At 49.7% G+C, this 21,034-nt stretch overlaps 1 protein-coding gene across 3 annotated transcripts in view; it reads right to left on the bottom strand.

The window, feature by feature from the left end:
- Positions 1–21,034, bottom strand: part of KMT2D (lysine methyltransferase 2D) — a 2,224,302-nt gene that overhangs the window by 1,204,068 nt on the left and 999,200 nt on the right. For all 3 annotated transcript variants that reach the window (XM_069653836.1, XM_069653837.1, XM_069653838.1), the window contains one exon: positions 10,781–10,884. In XM_069653836.1, coding sequence (XP_069509937.1) covers positions 10,781–10,884 — 104 coding nt within the window. The remainder of the gene's footprint in view (positions 1–10,780; positions 10,885–21,034) is intronic.

Raw genomic sequence — 21,034 nt, 5'->3', positions numbered from 1 at the left:
CGCGGTTGAATATTAAAAGTAGTATCCACTGCCACCAGCCAAAACTCAGGGGGGACGGAGACGTGCCCCCTCGACTAACAGACCCTGGGGCAATCGAATTGCCCCAGCCAGTACGTCCACAATATGATGGTTTGTACTGGTTCTGTTCAGAATTTAAGACTAGTAAAGTCAATGGTGACTTTACATGCCCTGGGAGACAGTAGTCAGTCCCAGGGTATGGAGTCTATACTGGGGGGGTCACTATGACACCCCTGTGTCACTGCACTGAGGGTGCTGTGTAACACATCACAAAAACACATGAAGCCCTATGGAGTAAAAGACCCCATAGCCCATTAAACACATCTAGATTCAAAGAAACACACTCAAATCATGCCCAAGAGTGAGGGTAAAAGAGTCTCACTCTTGGCAGGAGAAAAAAAATAAACCCCAAAAATCCAGCAAAGCTGCTGTGGGACTCACTAGGTTAGGAAATTCCGCCTAAACAGAGAATTCTCCCTAACACCTGTCGAGACAGTAGAATCTCATGAAGGTGTGCGTCTACCTCCACGTAGCAGCTCTGCAGGGGCACACCAGACAGGAACGGCGTAGTTGCAACGATCGCTCTGGTCGAATGGGCTCTCCGACGGCCAGGCAACGGTCAGTTCGCCAACCGATGACAATGGGTGATGCAGCCGTAGCCACCTGGAAATGGAAGCCTTGGAGAGGGCCGTCCCATTGTTAACAGGGACAAAGTTCACAAAAAGTTATGACGTCTTCCAGAAACTCTTTGTGCAGTCCACGTAGAACTTCAGCGCTCTAGTCCCATCCAGCGAGTGCAAAGTCCTCTCAGCTGGCGACAAAGGCGTCAGAAAAAACACAGGCAACACCAAGGGCTCGTTTAGATGAAAGTCAGGCGGCATCTTGGGCATGAAGTAGGGGTGCATCCACAGCATCACCCTCGTGTTATAAAAAGTCAAATAAGGTGGCTTATAGGACAGTCATTGGCTGGGGCAGTATGACCCAGAGCTCAGTGATTGGTGTTAGGAGAAAGACAGTTCAGAAATGAAACTGATTTTTTTCTTTACTGAGGATTCCCAGCCTGCCGACGGGGAATATTCATGAGCATGTGAATCCATGACAGACCCCATGCTGGAGAAGTAAGCGTCCTCTAGATTCATCAATGTCAGGAAGTCCCCTTCCTCCAGTTGGCAGAGCACGTACTGCACCGTGACCATCCTGAGTTTTTGGGACTTGGCTGGAGGCCTATTCTGGACCTGCAAGTTCACCAGTGGTTTTCTTTACCAAGAAGTATCTGGAGTAGACTCTGGAAACCCAGGGTCGCTTTGGAACCAGCTTTATCACCCCTTTTCTTAGCATGGCCCGAACATCCTGCAGGAGCTGAGGTATGTGCTGCTCCTGCCGGGCCACCAATGGTATCCACGGACACGTCTTCTGGAAGTGGAGTGTCCGTCAGCAAGACTGTCCAGCACCCATTGGTCAGTGGAGATCTTTTCCCACTCGCTGACAAAGATTGCCAGCCGGCCTCCCATCGAGGTAAACCGTGGTTGCCCAACGTCCTGGCCTGTTCAATCACGCTTCAGGGCCTGCGTGCCGCCTTGGGAGAGACGGTGGCCACTTCTGAAAGCCTTGGAACGACCCCTGTAGGCCTATTGGGTCATGGAACTGGAGGGTTGGTGGTACGAGGATAATCCTCCACCCCAAAACCCTTCAGCGATCTTCCGGATTTGCCTCCTGAGGCATGAAAGGTAGGGTGATTTTGCTGAAGCGTGCCTAGGGCACAGGCTGCCTCTATGTCGGTCTTGATGGCTTGCAACGATTCACTAATGGCCTTCCCAAAGAGATTGTCCCCGAACGGCATGTCCAGGACCCTTGTCTGAACTTCCTGCCGAAAGTTGGTGGTTTTCAACCAGCCACGACGACTGATGCAGACACCGTTCCCCATCTGTCGGAACCCTGTGTCCGCCACGTCGAGGGCCACAGTGACAGCATGGTCCAATACCACCTCGCCCTCCTGGATGGTCTCCAGAGCTTGTCATCTGGGAGAACTTCCAGCAGCGGGGCCATCTTATACCACAGGTCCCTGTCGTATCTGGCCAGGAATGCATTTGCTGCTTTGACCATCGTTGCCACAGAGTCTATCACCTTCCTACCCATGGCACCCAACTTCTTCCCCTCACTGTCCGGGTAAACTGAGACTGAAGACTATTGATTTGAGGACTTCTTCCTCGCAGCCGTCAAGACCACAGAGTCCGGGGAGTGCTGCGGCCGCCAGCTCTTTGGTGCAGACTCTGGCAGCATGTATTTCTTTTCCAGCCTGTCTTTTTGCCGGGGCTGAGGTGGGATTCCTCATCAGCACCAGGCCCTCATCCCAAACGTCCTCCAGAAGAGGCACTGCCAGAGTGGTCTTCCTCTTCACCACTCAGCTCTGATAAAGGGAACCTTCCTTCTTGGTCTCTTCTGGCGTGAGCTGGAAGAGCTCAGACGCGCAAGCGACCATGGAGTGGAACGGTCCCACTTCGGCCAGTGGAGAAGCTCTTGGTGGCGGGGAAACGCCAGTCGTCCATGTCTGCAGTGTCAGTCCCTGTATCTCTACGGGGGGAGGGCATGTGATGCGGTTGATGAGGAGGCATGGGATGTCGTTTCGTCTTCTTTGACAGCAGGGAGGCCGGTACCACAGGTGCCGGCGCCAGGGTGCCGTCTGCATGCTCCTCTGGATTACCAACACCAGCGTGTGGGGAGATGACAGGATGTCCAGCGATACGTCCCTGGGGGAGGGTCGGGGGTGGGTGCTTGCTGGGCCCAGAGCCCACGTATTCTGCTCCGCCGTCGCCCCGACAATTCAGTCATCCCCTTGACAATTCCACCGTCGTCCTCAGCGTTTCCACCATCGTCATTCCCCCCACGTCCTCTTGGACCGTCTGAACAGACCATGTCCTCTTCGTCCGAAGAGGAAATATCTGTACCCTGCAGCACGGTAGCGGCCTCCACTGCCCGCCCCCCCCACCCCTTTTTGCGTCTTGAGGGGTTGGAGCCAGGCTCAGGGCTGGCATCCTTTCCTCCAGTGTTTTCTTCACACCGGCTTGGCCGAAGTCTCATGGGAGGAAGGGCCACTCTGGGCGCCGTAAGGGTCCCCTGGGCCAGGTGAGCCCCTTTTGCCTTCGAGAGCGCGGCCACCACAAGCTTGATCGTCAAGGCCAACTTTTTCTGGACTATATAGGCCTGCAGGGGCAGGTTGGACACCTTATCCTTCTCCGGCTTCTCCCAGTTTCCCGGGGTTAGCAGATTTACTCTTCGAGGAGGATCTGGAGCGATGGCTTGAGATGGAGGCAGACTGAAGATCAGCATGCCCTACTCGTCGTGGGACATGCTTGCGCGGCGACCCAGACAAACAGACTTGCGTGCTTGGCCTTGTTTTGGGCCCCCAAGGATGGGGCACCCTCAAGGACTTAGAAGGCCGCTCCTTGGACTGGCCGGTCCTGGGTGAGGCATGCCCCCGTTTGCCACAGGGTAGAGTCCTTGGTGTTGAGCCGCGCCACCAATCTATTGTGCCGATCCTTGACGGTGCATTTGGTGAAACCCGGGCAAATTTCGCAATCCACTTCCTTGTGGTCCGGATGGAGAGAGGCACTGGGAGTATGTGTCCTCCACAAACACAAACATGGTCCGGCATGCGGTGTAGGCCTGATGGCCTTCTGGAATCTTCGATGAAAACTCTGGACAATTCTTGCCCTTGAGGGGCAATGAAGACACCTACAAACCGATCCCTGCTTGTCGGTCAAAGAAACAAAAGAGCACTAAGGCTTTATTTGACAAAAACACGAGGACTCCCAACACTTGAACGTGTGGTAAAAATCTGAAGATTGCTGCCAGAGGAGGGGCTTAGGGAGAGGGCAGTCATTGGCTGGGGGGGCAGTATGACCCAGAGCTCAGTGATTGGTTGTTAGGAGAAAGACAGTATGTAAGTGAACGTGAAACTGTTTTTTCTTTTACTGAGGATTCCCGGTCTGACAGGGAATATTCATGAGCATGTGAATCCATGCCAGACCCATGCTGGAGAAGTCTATTATATGAAAAGTCAGTGGCAACGGTGAAAACTGTAAAGGAGGTTTCTCCTAGATGGCAACTGGTGAGGAATACGCGACAAGGATGTCCCCCATCCCCCATCCTATTCGCCCTGTCGTGGAGCCCTTCGTGAATACTTTCAGAGAACAATTGAAGGATGCAGGACTAACAGTAGATGACCAAATACACGTGATATTGATGTATGCAGATGATGCTCTCTTCTATGTACAAAATGCAAGATTAAAGCTCCCATATATTCTGGATGTGCTGGAACGCATAGGATTGATGTTTGTTTCCGAAGTAATATGGAAAAATCAATTGTGTTCCTTTGGGGTTCTCTCAGAGGTCAACCGCATGAAAACCTACCGGAGGTGAGCACACAATGTGAAACAGTCCTTCAGATATCTAGGCATTCAGGTACACCATATGGGGATGGATACCTTTCAGAATAATGTGGGCAGGGGGCTAATCTGCTAGAAGAATAGTATCAAATTCTGGAAGAAACTGCCCTTATCCCTAATGGGTAGAATAGCGATCTGCAAAATTGTTGCGCTACCCTAAGCTGCTATATCTGTTTGCCTATATGCCATACATGAATAGACCTCCCTGTTTTAAAGAGCTTGACAGCAAGATATCAACATTTCTTTGGGCTGGGGTGTGTGATGTAGAGTGCCATTCAGAACGCTGCAGACACACCATGATGGAGGACTCGCCCTCCTCGATGTCAAGCTGTACTTCTTAGCCTCACCATTGCAACCAGATGGGATATGGATGACACCGGAACCGACAGGCTATTAATGGCTAAACCCTTAAGTTATCACACAGGGATGGAAACACTGGAGAAATGTGGGCTGTTTCAGTCAACCTGTATTACACGAACAGTACAGCAGGTATGGAAAAGGACATGCAATAAATAAAAATTGGGGGGAAACTCCCAAATAGGAGGAATTATAGGGGCTATTCAAAGGGGGAAACTTCCTACCCTTTACGGACAATTCTAAAGCTTTGCACGCCTGGTTATGACACTGCGAGTAATTGGAGCCTATTCCAGAGGAGCCTTCAAGAACCCCAGTCTTCCAAAATAACTGAAGGTAGGGAGCGAACAATGCCATAACATGACTATATGTGGCATTACAAGACAGCAACAGCCCCTCCCATAGAAGTGAAAGAAAAATAGTAAAGGGATTTGGGAGAGGTTATAGGAGAAAACATGGCTCAGGATCTGCTCATGTATTAGTAAAGCCTCAAGGAATGTTTGATTCAAATGAATGTAACATCTTGCACAGTGTCTATATAACTCCACAGAAGCTAAATACGATGAACAAAGATAACAAACATGCTCAAGATGCAAGTGGGAGTCTGCTGGGCTCTGGTATATGGTTTGAGAATGCCCGTTAATAGAACGATACTGGAAGGTGGTGAGGCAAAAAAAGAAAAGAAAATCGATAATTTACTGGGTAGACAATTGGGATGCACACCCAAGATTCGCCTACTGTTAGTGCTTCGGGGGCGTCAAAAAAGAAAACTTGAGAACAAAATAGGCTCCTTCCCACTCTTGCTGGTGAGATATTGTATGGCTATCTCCAGGAAGTGCCCAAAGGGTCCTCTACTATGCCAATGATCTCAAAACCTACTGATGGGATTGGCAGAAAAAGCAGTAGTGCATGAACAAAGGGCAGGGGAGGAATCAAAAACCCTGGAATTAAAGTGGGATACTCTCCTTAATGACCTACAAACATTCCCAGATTATATACATCTGTGAAGGAGGGAGTACATGGACATTGGAACAAACTGTTTGCACCCCTCTCTCTCCCTCACCTTTCGTTTTTCTCCGGCTCTACCAGAAATGTTGTCAGGCCTAGTACGGTAGTCGCCTGTCTGTTTCCATTTCCTTCCCACTCTCCCCCTCCCTTTCTTATATATGTCTTAGTTCTTGCACTATCTCAAATGTCGTCAGGCCGAGTACGATAGTTAATTTCACATCCTTACTGTTCATGGCCTGTAAGAATGTGGTTGTAGTTTCCCTTGTTCCCTCCCTTGCCTTGAAGCGCTTTGAAACACTGTGTATAGGCGCTATATAAATAAACGATTATATCATATCAAGTGTGAAATCACACAAGAACCTCCAAGATATCAGACTTGCACTGAGTCGAGCTTTACGTGCTGGGCTGCTATTGATTTATTGAACATTGACATTGGCTGGATGGGGGGGTGTGGGGAGGGGAAGATGTGGGCAGTTTTTGTGGGTATTGCTTGTTGCATCTCCCTTTATTGTTGGCATAAAGACCAATAAAACACTTCTTGTGTCCAAACTTCTTGCAAAACAAAACCCCTAAAATCCAGTGCATTTGGGAAGTCATGGCAGGCTCAACTCGGCGTGTACCCATTGCAAAGCCCATAAGCACATACATATTAGAAGAGAATGGATTCACAATAACATACAAAATGGCATTATGGGTGTGATGCTGGAAATGCCTTATGGAGGGATAGGGGCTCCTAGTCCTTGTCCCATCACTTCTCTGTATGCATTTTCTCTATGATTTCTGCCACTGAGTTCCAGCCTGGACCTCTGGCAGTGAAGCTCTTCATGTTTTTCTTTTGGTGAACACCCATGGGATACCATTACGGCAAGTAAATGGTGTAATGCATGGGTGGGGGTACACCTTTGCACACCTTATGTGCGTTTTTGGGCACTTGTGTGATGCCCACAGAGCTGGGTATAGGCTGGTGGCAGTTACATGCTGACTTGATAGTGGCTTTGAGTGTCCTCCATTTTTGGGACACCGAGACCCTGCCATAGGAATCAATGGATTCTTGATGGAAGGCAAGATGGCCATTGTGGCCGCTTAGTTTCTATTGCCTTTTACCTTGTTGCCCAATGTCCTGGGAAGCCCGGACTCTGTCCCTTCCTTGTGCCTGGCTGTTGGGGGTGGAAATACCAACTATGGCTCTGTGGCTGCCTCCTGTCAGACTGGCTGGAGTCTTCCTAGGGGCTGTTTGTTGTGGGTACACCCTAAGTGTGGGACCTGTGTGAAAGGAGTGTGAAGTGAATGCACATTCTGTGTTATGGGTGTCTGGTTTCTGTGTGTGACACAATAACTGAGACAGCCCTGACTGAAACTGAAATAAATGCAATGTTGTGTAGTGTGCTGAAAGGCTGGGTGCTTACCCCAATTCACATTCTTTGTTATGGGTGTCTGGGTGGAGTGAATAGCCTGAATGCCAGTGAGCCTGGCTGGCTGGCTGGCTGGCTGGCTGAATGAATGAAATGCCCTTCTGCATGATTGGTTGACTGAGCCTGGCTCAGCCTCAGTGAACGGGAACCCATGTGTGTAACAGGGGATCTCTCACTCACCAATTTGTTCAGAAGCTGAAGTCCAAGCCAAAGCAAGAATAAGCTGTTCCTTGAAACCCAACTGGAGGAAAAGAAAAGAATGGCACTGCATTTTCGTGTAATCAAAAGCTGCCATGTTTCTTGAAAGGCCATGTCCCTCTTCCAGAGTATAGAACATATGTCCTAACAATGTTCTTCGCTAGGAGATCTACTTTCTTGCCCTCCCCACGAGTTGGCAAATTTGATGCAGAAGTGGCAGGCCTGGTGCACATTGTGGCCGCCTGTACAACCAAACTTTCCCGTATTGGGCTAGAGGAGAGAAACAAGGGATCCCACTCAAGCAAGTGTGAGTTAACCGGAGGTATAGTGCAAGGACACTGCCATAAGGTGGCAATGGGAACGATACACGTTGAAAGGCATAGGCCTTTCTGACACAGGACCCTCAGAGAATGTCCGTAAGGTGATACTCGGGAATGGCCGAGCAGGAGTTTAACCCCAGGATATCCACCACCCTATCAAGAGCCGTGAAATCTGCATTAGCATGGTCATAGGGGTGGACCCGTTGCATCTTGACATCCGGAGAGGTATCCAGCCGCAAGCGTCGTGCAGTCCCTCATCCAAGGACATCAGGTCTACTTGTTCAGTAAAATAGTTGGTATAGCCAGCTTCTGAGTAAATGTGGTTGATATCTCCTTGATTATCGTCATCAGTGCCGAAGAAGTCTGCCACTGAGCCGAAGAAATCAGACCTAGACATCGGCACAAAGGACCGTTTGACAGTGGTCGACGTCAACTGTTTTGCAGTTGAGTTGACTGTTGGCGGTCTGTACTGATGGGTTTTTGGGTGCCAATGGCGCATCGAGTTCAATCGGCAGTTGAGGCGCATGGGAAGGTTCGGGCTTTGAACGCTGGATAGGTATGCTCGGCGCAGCGCCCGAAGCCCCATTCCCCTCTTCCTCCACCCCCAAACAGCGTAAATATCTGTCGTTTTGGGGCTGGAATCACTGGGTGCCACTGAAGCTACCGGGGCCTGCTGAATCAGGGGCTCGCCTGCACTCACAGCCACCTTCATGAATATCTTTTAAATCTGGGACTTAAAGTCCTCCCATTCGGCTCTGGGCGCTGGCTCTGCTGACGACTTACCGGGTTTGGACGATGAGTTAGTCCCCTCTGTGGCGGTGACGCCTCCTCTTCTTCCGAGAGGAAGTTGACGAGTGGCTGCAGGAACGTGACTATTTGTTGGACTTGCGCCGATACCCATCTTCCTTATCCGCGGTGAGCCCTTCAGTTTCGGCCTCTGAGAACCAAACGGTCGACCACCCAGGTGACTTGGATGACGGTGGTCCCACAGTTTTGCACAAGAGGAACTTTATAGGGTCCTGATGCATATGCTCGAAGGGCCCCCCAACCCCCATGAGCCTCGTCGGCACCATGTTGAGTTCCCAAACAGGAACAGGAACCTTCATCGGCAGGAGAGATCGAAACAGTCCTTTGAGAAATTCCTTGACAAGACAGTGAGAATGTCTCCCGTGCTGACCCAGGCAGGAAGATCTTCTCTTTGATCTCACTGTCTTGTCAAGGAATTCCTCAAAGGACTGTTTCGATCTTTGCTGCCGATGAAAGCTCCTGTCCCGGCTTAGGAACTCAACATGGTCCAGGCATTTATGATAACTTTGCTGGCTGCCGGCAGAATATTCATAATTGCTGCAACTTTAGTTTTCCAGTTTCCCGGGCTAGGGAAACTAGAACAGAAGTCATAGCAATTATGAAAACTCTGCCAGCGGCCGGCGAAGTATTTATAATTGCTGTGCTTTTCATTTAACGTTTTCTGTGCTTCCCTGGGTTTGGGGAGCACAGAAAACATAAAATGAAAGTCAAGGCTATTACTGTGGTGGCCTCCTCGGTTCATGTTAAGCTCTGCTCTCTGGCAGCAGTAGGCAAAAGCTCCCAGTAGGGGGCTTTTGCGCGATTATTGCCGCAAGAGCAAAGCTTAATGTGAACAGAGGTGGCTGCTTAATTTCACAAAATGGATGCCCCATGCAAAAACTGAGCCTCATTTCCCAAAACGTTTACATAGGAACTTTCTTTAAAAATATTTTGTACATTTATTTTTGATTATGGCCCATCTTTTAAAACAAACATTTGGGTGCACTTCCCTTAAAGTTTTACTTTAACCGCGCTGGAAAACTCGAAGTCAGACGATCTGTGCAAGTTTCGGTTGTCAACAAGGATCTGAAGCTTCGAAGCAACTATAGCCTGCTGGATTGTATCCTGCATCGCAGAAGCAAACAAAATCCTTTTTAAAAGGGAAAGCGTTATTTTATGCAGTGCTAAAAATGCTGCAGTCCCATCCCCCAAGGAAGTATACCCGCTTAAGTATGGAGGAAAGGGGACTAGGAGTACAGAGGTTACTATGGTGAGTAGCATTTTCTTTTTCAACTATGTGGCTCTGTTGAGAGGACAGAAGATATAGCCCAACATCAAATACACGTTTTTTTTTAAAATGATCTCCAACACTTAAATGGCCCATACAGGTGTATGCCCTATTTTTGGCAGGAAGGGGGAAATTAATCATTTCCTGGCACATCTGAGAGATTACCAGAAAGCTTTAATAGCTATGCAATAGCATGGTTGATTAGCCATCAAAGTTTAGCTGGTAACTTGACTAATACCTTAATTAGTGGGCTCACATATGCACTTTGAGATCCAAGAACAATATTTTTGGTCATGAATAAGGCAATGTCTAAATGGAATGCCGGAAAACTATCCTCATATTGAACGTTGGACTTCCCCAGGTTCTCCACAGCATGCAGCTATTGCAACCAGAAACTTCCAGTACAAATCAAACTACTACTTTACAATACACACTCACAGTCAAGACAAATATCTACAACAGGATAACATCAATTAACATAGGACGATGGGTTCCAAACACTACTTGCATACATACAAGGCAATGTATGCCAACTGGATTTCTCAAATGCATAGATCATTACATTATATCCAGAAGGATCTATAGGTCAATCATTAGTACAATATAACAGATTTGAAAGTGTGTGCCCCTGTGACAAACATTAGTAAAATGTATCCAATTTAAAAAAGGTAAGAAAGGTAAGTGATTCTGTGTTTTGCGCATTGTTAAAGTTGTTTTTATGGCTGGATGAGTAAATGTATATCTTAACTGTTTACATGTAGCTGTGAATCCTGACATGTAGTGGGATGACTGAACTTATGGTTATGACCCCTGTAAGTTTTAACAGGCACATAGCATAGTGCCATAATTTTCCCTAAATAGCACCCTGTACGGTATACCTCTTGTTTTTTCTGCAGCACAAATAACTTGCTCTTAACGATGCAGTGCGTCAATCTCTGGGTCAAGCCTTACCTGGGTAGTCCTGTCGGAGCTTGGGGAAGTTCATGTTTGAATACAACACTGGAGAGATGGTAGACAACTCGCCGAGATCCTCGTCCTTTTCCCATCGTTGCAGGCTGTGATTATATGAAGGACATCCCCTTCCCCGTCAGAAGGTTGGTGGAGAAAGGAGGGCACAGTCCAGTCACTTTCAAAGTGCACAGGCTGAACAAGCCACTCCAGTCCCCACAGACGGGAAGGGGGAAGTAAGAGACATTTTTATTGTGGAAAAGGAAATTGATTATGCAAATATATTACACACCCCACAAAATCCAAGTCATTTACCCCACTAAGCAACAACTAGGTTAACAAATGGATCAATTTTAAATAAGGAGATTGTAATGGAAAACCGCTTCAGTAATTGAGAGTTCTGCCCTACAAAGCAGATAACAGAACACTGGTGTCCATCTGACCCCTGATTAGGCATTAACAATTCTTAGGTGCTCGCAAACATCCTTGCTACACATGCAAGCCTGGTAAATTGGCGCTCAATCATCAAATCTAGTGATTATATAGGAATTGCAAATTAACAAGACAATTCTAGAATTGTGTCAGAATGGTTTTTAAAGTCACTATCGAGGGTAGGACTTTGAAAAGCCAACCTAGTGTTATAGCAAGGCTTTAGCAACAACACTTAGGCTAAACCATTCACTTCAAGTAGCATAGAGCATTCAGTAAGGCTGAACTAAGGAGGAAGGGGGCACTGGCATTGTTAGCTAAAAATTGGTGCAGTCACACTGTGTGAAACTGCACAACACATCTGCTTGGTATTAGGTAACCCACCTTTTGGTAGAGGTCTGTACTACGCACGTTGGTAGTGTGACTGAGCAGCCAGGCCTATCTCAAGAGGAGTAAATGTGAGCTGTAGCAATGAAATTTGTATTTACAATAAAGAATTTCACTCAAGTTTTCTGTTATAGTTATTTATCAAAATGTTTTAAATATGTATTTTTAAAAGAGAAATTTATGTTACAATCAAATATACTTTAAAAAATATTCTCAGGATCAGCACAAGTTGGTGGATACTCTTTAGAGATGCTTCACACACAATTCCTAAACCCAGAGCTGACTTCATTCACAAGGACAGTAATGGCATTTATATATAACTAGCCATACTTTACAGATTCTGAGGTTGCAGAAAGGAAAAGTTAAAGTAAGGACAAAAAAAGGCCCTCAGGGCATGTGTGTATACTTAAATCTTCCAATGAAGTCTACACAAGCCTTTCCCAGCAATTACAGTCTAAAACAAGTTACTACCTAAGAGGGACAGAAATATCAAAGTCAATGGACTAGAAGAGTCTGCAGGGAGCCAGGACAGCCAAAGTGAATTGGAGCACAGTCTATGGAGCTGAGGAACTTCTTAGATAATAAAGGTCTTGCACACAGTTTTGAAGAAATCACTTGTAGGGTAAAGCCTGTGAAAGGGGAGCTGGAATCAACTCTCAAAGCAGCCAATGCAAATCTTAACTGAGAAGAGCACAGCCAAAAAGACAATGAGGTAAGTACCCCAAGTCGGAATAATACCTCTGGTTTGAAGAAGAGGGGTCCAACTGGATTTGGTCCTGTTGCAGCAATGCAGACCCAGCGTTCCTGAGCCTCAGTCGTGGGGACAAAAGGGAGGACTTCTGGAGGGCTCCTGCGGCAGCAATTTGGAGGTCGTCAGCAGCTACAGGCTCTTTTCAGATCAGCAGCAGCACAACAGATTTCAGATACGGTTTAGGCTTCCTTCACTACTTGGGTACTGGACTCGTGAGGGGACTCGAGCTATGGCCGTCCTGCTTCTGGAGGGACCTTAGAAGACTCCTGGAGCGTCTAACCTGATTTTAGCTGTTGCACTTGTAAGGCAAGAATTGATGTAGTAACCCTGTGGGAGACTACCCAACCCTTGTCCTCTTGTTATTAGGTAAGCTACCTATTGGTATAAGTCTGTACTAGACTGGTTGGTATAGTTACTGAGCAGCCAGGCTGATGTCAAGAGGGGTAAATGTGGGCGGTAGAGCTGTAGCAATGAAATCAACCAATACAAGTATCCAAATAACACTTACACTCGAGGTTTCTAAATAAAATTATTTATTTAGCAGCCAGTTTTAAATAAGCATTCTTTAAAAAGGGCAATATATGTAGCAATCAAATACACTTTAAAATACTCTCAGAATCAACACAAAGAAAGTAGATACACTTTAGAGATGCTTCATACACACTTCCTACACTCTGCGGTGACTTCACTAACTAGGACAGTAATGGCAATTATATATCACTTGTGTACTTTGTAATTTCTGAGGTTAGTAGAAAAGAGAAAGGTTAAAAGGAAGGAAAAGAGTTACAGGTTTTAAGTGCATGTGAGCACTTTAAATCTTCCAATGACGTCTAGATAAAAACTTTCCCAGCAATATTAGTTTAAAACCAGTGCATCATATATGAAGGACAGTAAGAATCAAAGTCAATGGACTAGAAGAGTCTGCAGGGAACCAGGACATTCGAAGTCAACTGGAGCGAAGTCTATGGAGCTGAGGCACTTCCTAGATAGGAAAAGTCTTGCAAAAAGTTAGATAGTTTGCTGAATGAAAAATCACTGTAGGGTCACAGTTGTTGTGAAAGTTAGTGCGGAGATCAACTCTAGAAAAAGCAGCTACTGCAAGTATCAACTGAGAAGAGCAAGCTACAGACACTGCGGTAAGTACCCCAAGTCAGGACAGTACCTTTGGTCCAAGTGGCTTCTGTCTGGTTGCAGCGATGCAAACACTGTGTTCCTGGGCCTCAGTCGTGGTGACATGGGGGAGGACGTTGTGGGACTCCTGTGGCAGCAATTCGATGGTCAGCGGCAGCTACGGCTCTTTTTGGATCTGCAGCAGCACTTTGCGGTTTCAGTGCTCGGTAAACAGCACCACTGCAGATCTTTGACACCGGTTGGGCTTCCTTCACTCCTTGAGTCCAGCACTCTGGTGAGGTGACTCGAGCTTTGATCGTCCTGCTTCTGAAGGGTCCTGGGGAGACTCCTGGAGCATTTGGGCGACTTACAGACGTTGCACTCTAGTGCAGATTTCTCGACCCCTGGCACTCAGTCCTTGCAGCAGCAAAGAAGTACAGCTAGATGGCAAAGGTCTTCCAGCAAAGTTCGTTTCAGGGTTAGTTGGTCCCATTAACCCAAGGGGAGAAGTCGTCCTTTCCGGAGCTTCTCTTGTCGATTAGAAAAAGGGGTTTCAGCACAGCAGCAGGGCTTTACCGGGCAGTTCAACGGTCCAGGAGGGTGCAGCAAGCTTCGTTCACGGTTTCTTTGTCGGGTTTTCCTTCCGAGTGGTCTACTGTCTTCAGTCCATGAAGCCTCGCCTTTTAAAGGAACAAGTTACTTACCTGTAACTGTTGTTCTCCAGCATGGGTCTGGCATGGATTCACATGCTCATGAATATTCCCCGTCAGGCTTGGAATCAGCGGTAAAGAAAAAAATGAGTATCAGTTTCGTTTCTGATCTGTCTTTCTTCGTAGTAGCCAATCACTGGTCTCTGGGTCATACTGCCCCCAGCCAATGACTGCCCTCTCCGTAAGCCCCGCCCCTAGCAGCAATCCTCAGATTTGGTAGCACGTAAAGTGGCAGTATGACCAAAGTGAAGAGCCACAGAGGGGTAGGAGGGAGGGTTCGCATGTGAATCCATGCCAGACCCATGCTGGAGAACAACAGTTACAGGTAAGTAACTTGTTCCTTCTCCAGCATGGGGTCTGGCATGGATTCACATGCTCATGAATATAAGAATACATAGCAGTACACACATGCACAAACATGGGAGGTGACAAGGCTCAACATTAAGCATTACATAAACTCAACATTAAGCAACTCTTACCTCCTCACCAGGCTCACCTTAAGCGAACAGGTTGCGCAGCGCTGCCTGGCCGACTCTGGACTCCTCCCTGGAATCCCGGTCGATGCAGTAGAATCTTGTGAAGGTGTGCATAGACCTCCACGTAGCAGCCCTGCAGATGTCCAGGAGGGACACACCAGACAAGAACACCGTGGTAGCAGCGATCACTCTGGTCGAGTGGGATCTCGCACGGCTGGGCAACGTCGGTTTGCTAACCGGTGACAGTGCATGATGCAGCCGGAGAGCCATCTGGAAATGGAAGCCTTCGAGAGAGCCTTCCCTTGATTTACAGGTCCAAATTTCACAAACCACTGTGAAGTCTTCCGAAAACTCTGTGTGCGGTCCACGTAGAACTTCAGCGCTCTAGCTACATCCAGCAAGTGCAAAGTCCTCTCGACCGGCAATGAAGGCGACAGGAAGAAAACTGGTAACACCAAGGGCTCGTTGAGGTGAAAGTCTGACGGCACCTTGGCCATGAAGGAGGTGTGCGTCCTCAGCACCACTCTCGTTTCGTGAAAAGTCAAGTATGGAGGCTTGCAGCATAGGGCTTGGATCTCTCCCACCCGTCGTGTGGAGGTGATGGCCACAAGAAATGCTGTCTTCCATGACAGGAAGTTCAACGGTGCCGAATGCAGAGGCTCAAATGGCGCCCCCATGAGCCTGGTCAGCACCACGTGGAGCTCCCACGCCGGGGCCGGAGCCTTCACCAACGGGAACGATCGGAACAGTCCTTTCATAAATTCCTTCACCAGGCGATGAGACCACAGGGATGGATGTCCCGTAGTTCTGGTGTATCGGGAAATCGCTGCCAGGTGTATCTTGATGGGAGCATGTCCCATTCACGGCTTGGCCAGCGACAGTAGGTACGGTAGCACTTGAGGGGGGTGTAATCTGTAGAGGGTTAATCTTCTGTGCACGGCACCAGACAGAGAACCTCTTCCACTTATGTCGTAGCACTTGAGAGTTGAGGACACCCTGGCCTTTGCAAGGACCTCTTTGCAGTCCGCCGGTATATCGTACCCTCCAAACTCTAGTGCTGCAGGAGCCAAGCCTGCAAGTTCAGCGACCCCGGGTCGTGATGAAGGACGGCGCCTCCTTCTTTGGAGAGAAGATCTGCGTCCGTCGACAGTTTGATCGGGGGACGGGACAAGTCCAGAAGGTCCGGGAACCAGATCGGTCTCGGCCACGCCGGTGCGACAAGGATCATCCTGCACCGGGACCTCTTGAGTTGATTGATGAGTCGGAGCAGCAACGGAGGGAACGCATACAGGAACAGGCCATCCCAGGGGAACGAGAAAGCATCGCCCATGCTCCTCGGCTGGGGAAACCTGCTGGCGAACCTCTGGCACTTGGATTTGGTCGCCGTCGTGAACAGGTCGATCTGGGGTTTGCCCCGTCGCTGGAAGAGTCGATACACTTGATCCTGGCGTAGTTCCCACTCGTGGCACGAGCGCAGCTCCCTGCTGAGTTAGTCAGATGGTGTTTTTTATTCCTACCAGGTGGAAGGGTATCAGAAACATCCCCTGGGCGACTGCCCAGTGCCACAGATCCTGGGCCTCCTTTGATAGGGCTGGGAATCTGGTTCCTCCCTGCTTCCGGATGTAGAACATCGTGGTGGTGTTGTCGGTGAAGATCCTTACCACCTTGCCCTTGAGGGATGGGAGGAACGACCTGAGGGCCCAGAAAACCGCCCGTAGCTCCAGTACGTTGATGTGGAGCAGCCTCTCCTCCGGAAGCCAAAGGCCTCTCGCGTGAAGATCTCCGGTGTGCGCTCCCCACTCCTCCATGGAGGCATCCGTCGTCACCGTCACTTGCTGCACTGGGGTCTGAAAGTCTGTGCCCGCCGCGAGATGCGCGCGGGTGCCCCACCACCGAATTGCTTGGTGGAAGCCCTCGTCGAGTGAGATCTTGTCCTCCATACTGCCCGTCGCTTGTATCCAACGGGCGTCGAGGAACTCCTGTAGAGGACGCATCCGAAGCCTGCAAAGGCGCACCAGATAGATGCAAGAGGACATCATCCCGTGAAGGGACTTGATGGCCCTCGCCCTGGCCACGTCTGTGGCCAGCAGATGCTGCACCTTGCCCAGGATGGCCTTTGTCCTTTCCTCCGATGGCGAGGCCAGTCGCGCTACTATATCGAGCTTGGCTCCCAGAAACGGTGCAACCTGCGACAGAACCAGGTGGGATTTGGGGAAGTTGGAGAATCCCAGGTCCGTGAGCAGCCGGACGGTCTTCGCTGTGTGGTTTGCAAAGGTAGCGGGCGCTCCTCTCTCGACAGAACAAGACCTGATAACCTGTTCAGTGGTTATTAACCACTTGAGAGTTCGCAGCCACTGCTTTTACTCACTGTGCCTTTCACAGATGGGAAATATCCATTTGCATATCAGTCTTTGTCCTGCCCAGGGGCAGTCCAGCACCGAAATGCAATGGCAATTCCAACCTGAACGAGAGTACCACCAGCAACCCCATACACGTGTTTCACCCTTGTTGGGGATCATCAGTGAGGTGAAGCTGATGCCTCTCTAAGCACAGTGAGAGGGAGACCACGTCTGGTTGTCCCCAGGAGACCTAGGGTTACCAATCCCAGGTTCCTTGAAATTTGGTTTGCAAAGGTAGTGGGCGCCCCTCTCTCGACAGAACAAGGCCTGATAACCTGTTCAGTGGTTATTAACCACTTGAGAGTTCGCAGCCACTGCTTTTACTCACTGTGCCTTTCACAGATGGGAAATATCCATTTGCATATCAGTCTTTGTCCTGCCCAGTGGCTGCGAACACTCAAGTGGTTAATAACCACTGAACAGGTTATCATGTCTGTTCTTGCGAGAGAGGGGCGCCCGCTACCTTTGTAAAACTATTTGTTAAGGAACCTGGGATTGGTAACCCTAGGTCTCCTGGGGGCAACCAGACGTGGTCTCCCTCTCACTGTGCTTAGAGAGGCATCAGCTTCACCTCACTGATGATCCCCAACAAGGGTGAAACACGTGTATGGGGTTGCTGGTGGTACTCTCGTTCAGATTGGAGTTGCCATTGTATTTCGGTGCTGGACTGCCCCTGGGCAGGACAAAGACTGATATGCAAATGGATATTTCCCATCTGTGAAAGGCACAGTGAGTAAAAGCAGTGGCTGCGAACTCTCAAGTGGTTAATAACCACTGAACAGGTTATCATGTCTTTTCTTGCGAGAGAGGGGCGCCCGCTACCTTTGTAAAACTATAAGGTCTTCGCTGTGTGTTCGACGGCGAGTTCCCTTTTTCCTGCTCGGATGAGCCAATCCTCCAGGTAGGGGTAGACGTGGATCCCCTGCAGGCGCAGCCGCGCCGCCCCTGGAGCTAGGCACTTGGTGAATACCCTGGCATCTAGTTTCTTTCCCTCGCCATCCGGCGGGGAGGTTGAAGTTGAAGCCGATGGCCCCCCCGCCGCTTTCTTCTTGGCGACTGCCGAGACGACCGAATGCGGGGTCGGTTGTGCTCTAAGGCACAAAGGGGTGCCGTCGGGGACCTAGTACTTCTTCCCGTACCGGTCCCTCTTGGCAGGCGTCGTGGACGGGTTCTTCAGGAGAGCAAGTCCCTCGGTCCCAGATGTCATCCAGCAACGGCACCGCTTGGCCTCGTGCTGTTGGTAGAGGAAGCCTTCCTTCTTTTCTTCGGGGCAGAGCTGGAAAAGCTTGGACACCCTGGCAATCATGGCGTGGAAGGAGCCAATCTCGTCGCGCGGGGATGCCCGAAGAATCGGCGACGGAGGGTCAGTCCCGTCGTCATCTGTCCCTGTCGTGGCCGTATCTGTTCCCGTGTCATCCCTCGGGACCGGGGAAGGAGAGGGTCGTGAGGGCTGAAAGGGTGGGCTGGGTGAATAATCCTCCTCTTGTTTGGAAGGGTCACCGACGGACCCGGTTCAGTTGGATCGTCCGTCGGGGGTAGGGGCAATCTCGTCCTCCTCTCTGTGCATAAGGCTTGGATTGCCGTCAAAATGGCCGCCGTGTTGTCCTGTGGCTCAGGCTGCGACGGTTGCTCCTCCTCCACAGGAGCCTCATCGTCTCCGCTCTCGTCATCCCCCTCGTCGGATCCCTCCCGTGGGACCGGGCCGCTTGCAAATTCTTGTTGAGTCCCTCTTCGACTAGCTCCTCCTCGGAGGCTGTGTCCGTGTCCTTAACGGCCACCGCCCCCCCCCCCCCTTTTTCCACCGGGGTCTTCTCGATGGGCTTAAAGAGGATTCCCTCCGCGGAGGCAGGGAAACTCTGGGCCTCCAGGTCGCCTCCACTGGGGTAGCCTCCACAGGCTTCGCCAGGGCTGCAGCGACTCCCTCAATAGAGGCCTTGGCCGGTCGAATCAAGGCCTTCACCACCTTGGGCGTGCTTGAGGCCTTCACCTTAGGGGGAGGGTCACCGCCTTGATCCCCTTCGGCCGGTTCCTTCGCGATCGACCGGGGCCTCTCAAGAAGCTTAGCTGGGTTCTCAGATTTTCTCTTCCACGAGCCAGAGTGGTGGCTCGTGATTGATGTCAGTGAAGGTGCACCCTGCCTGGCAGCCGAGGAACCGACTGTTCGGCGCTCCCGGTGCCTGCTGACTCGCGGTGCTTTGCCGTTGCCGGGCGTCCTCACAGGACTTAGAAGACCGCTCGGAATACTTCTCACCTGCTGGGCTCTTGCCTTCCAGCCAGTTGGCAAGATGAGTGACGATCCCTCATAGTCCGATCCAACATGTTCAAACAAAACGCACAGTCCTCCACGTGAATTTTGTCCTCGTGAAGACAGTAGAGGCACCTCGAGTGCTCGTCCTCCTTGAAAACATTCTGTAATCCGCATCCAGGACAGTTCCTAAACAGCTTGGATCCGGGTGTCGAGCTTCCTTTCTCCTGGGCCATGTCCGCGGGGTAGACCTCAGAACTTCTGGAATCCTCCAAGAAGCGTAACTCAACAAAAGCCTCACCCATGAGGGGCGTAGAAAATCCAAAAACTGGTCCCCATTGATCGGAAGTAGAAACGGTGGAGCTAGAGGCTCGATTGACTGAAAAAATGAGATTAAACTCTTTGAAAAAAAAATCGCAAAACGCAGTAAAAGCTCGAGAGCTATAGCACGAGGACTCCCAACACTTGAACGTGCGGTAAAAATCTGAGGATGGCTGCCAGGGGCAGGACTTAGGGAGAGGGCAGTCATTGGCTGGGGGCAGTATGACCCAGAGGCCAGTGATTGATTACTACTAAGAAAGAGATCAGAAAAGAAACGGATACTGATTTTTTTCTTTACCGAGGATTCCCAGCCTGACGACGGGGAATATTTATGAGCATGTGAATCCAAGCCAGACCCTATGCTGGAGAAGCAGATTTCTCCCATTCATGCACAGCCTAGCTGTCACTGACACAGCAAGGTGGCTAGACTGCAAGGACAGCCAGCTAGTCAACCAGCCAATCAGGACTGGGGGCATTCAGGTAACCATGGAGACAAAGAAAGGGGCGTTTCGGGCACCTCCCTCACTTACTTTCCATGCAGATACACTGGAGCCAGGGGTGGGTTTCAGTACTGAAGCCTGTCAGACGAAACAAATGGGTCAAACATGGTTTTGGCGAGCAGAGTAAAACCCAAGAAAGAACTCACAAACAAAAAGTGTGAAAAAAGAAGACCGGGCCATTTTGACAAAATGGTCACCCATGGGTGCTAAACTGCAGCTGAGGATTCAGCCTGCGGTAGAAAAGCACAATGGTAGGAAAATTAAACAACTGCCACCAACAAATTAAAGTAGTGAGAGTAACAAAAATGTTACAAGACAATGTAGGATAAGGGGCAACTAAATAACCCCCCAGCACACCACATGAGATGGTGTGTGCTGGACTTACTAAGAGAAACGGTAATTAAAGTCAATTTCACATTTCTGTTGTTGGGAACAGTAGTTCACACACGAAAAGGGATTTCAACCTTATGAGAAATGTAAAGGATTTCTCTGACGAGCGGAATAGTCCCTTTACGAACTCCTTGACCAACTGGTACGACCACAAGGAGGGTCGTTCTGGGGGATCTGGTGTAGCGGGAGATAGCTGCCAGATGTACCTTGATGAGGTGTGAGCCAGCCCCGATTTGGCCAACCACAGCAAATACAGAAGCACCTGAGGAGCCTTGACCTGCAAAGGGTCCATCTTCTGAGAACAGCACCAAATAGCGAATCTCTTACACTGGAGTCTGTAGCATTTCAAAGTAGATGATGCTCTAGCCATGGTGAGAACTTCCTTGCAGACCACCGGGAAATCTTAGGTACCGAATTCTAGCGCTGCAGGAGCAAGGTCTTCAGGTTCAGGGACCCTGGATCATGGTGAAGAATGGCGCCTCCTTCCCTGGCGAGAAGTTCCGCGACCACTGGAAACTTGACTGGTGGGGACACGGACA

The sequence above is a fragment of the Ambystoma mexicanum genome, chromosome 3q (genome assembly GCF_040938575.1).
Source record: "Ambystoma mexicanum isolate Mex_15411 chromosome 3q, UKY_AmexF1_1, whole genome shotgun sequence".
NCBI classification, from domain to species: Eukaryota; Metazoa; Chordata; class Amphibia; order Caudata; family Ambystomatidae; genus Ambystoma; species Ambystoma mexicanum.
Note: the sequence above shows the minus strand (reverse complement) of the source record. Positions and strands in the feature narration are given on the sequence as shown.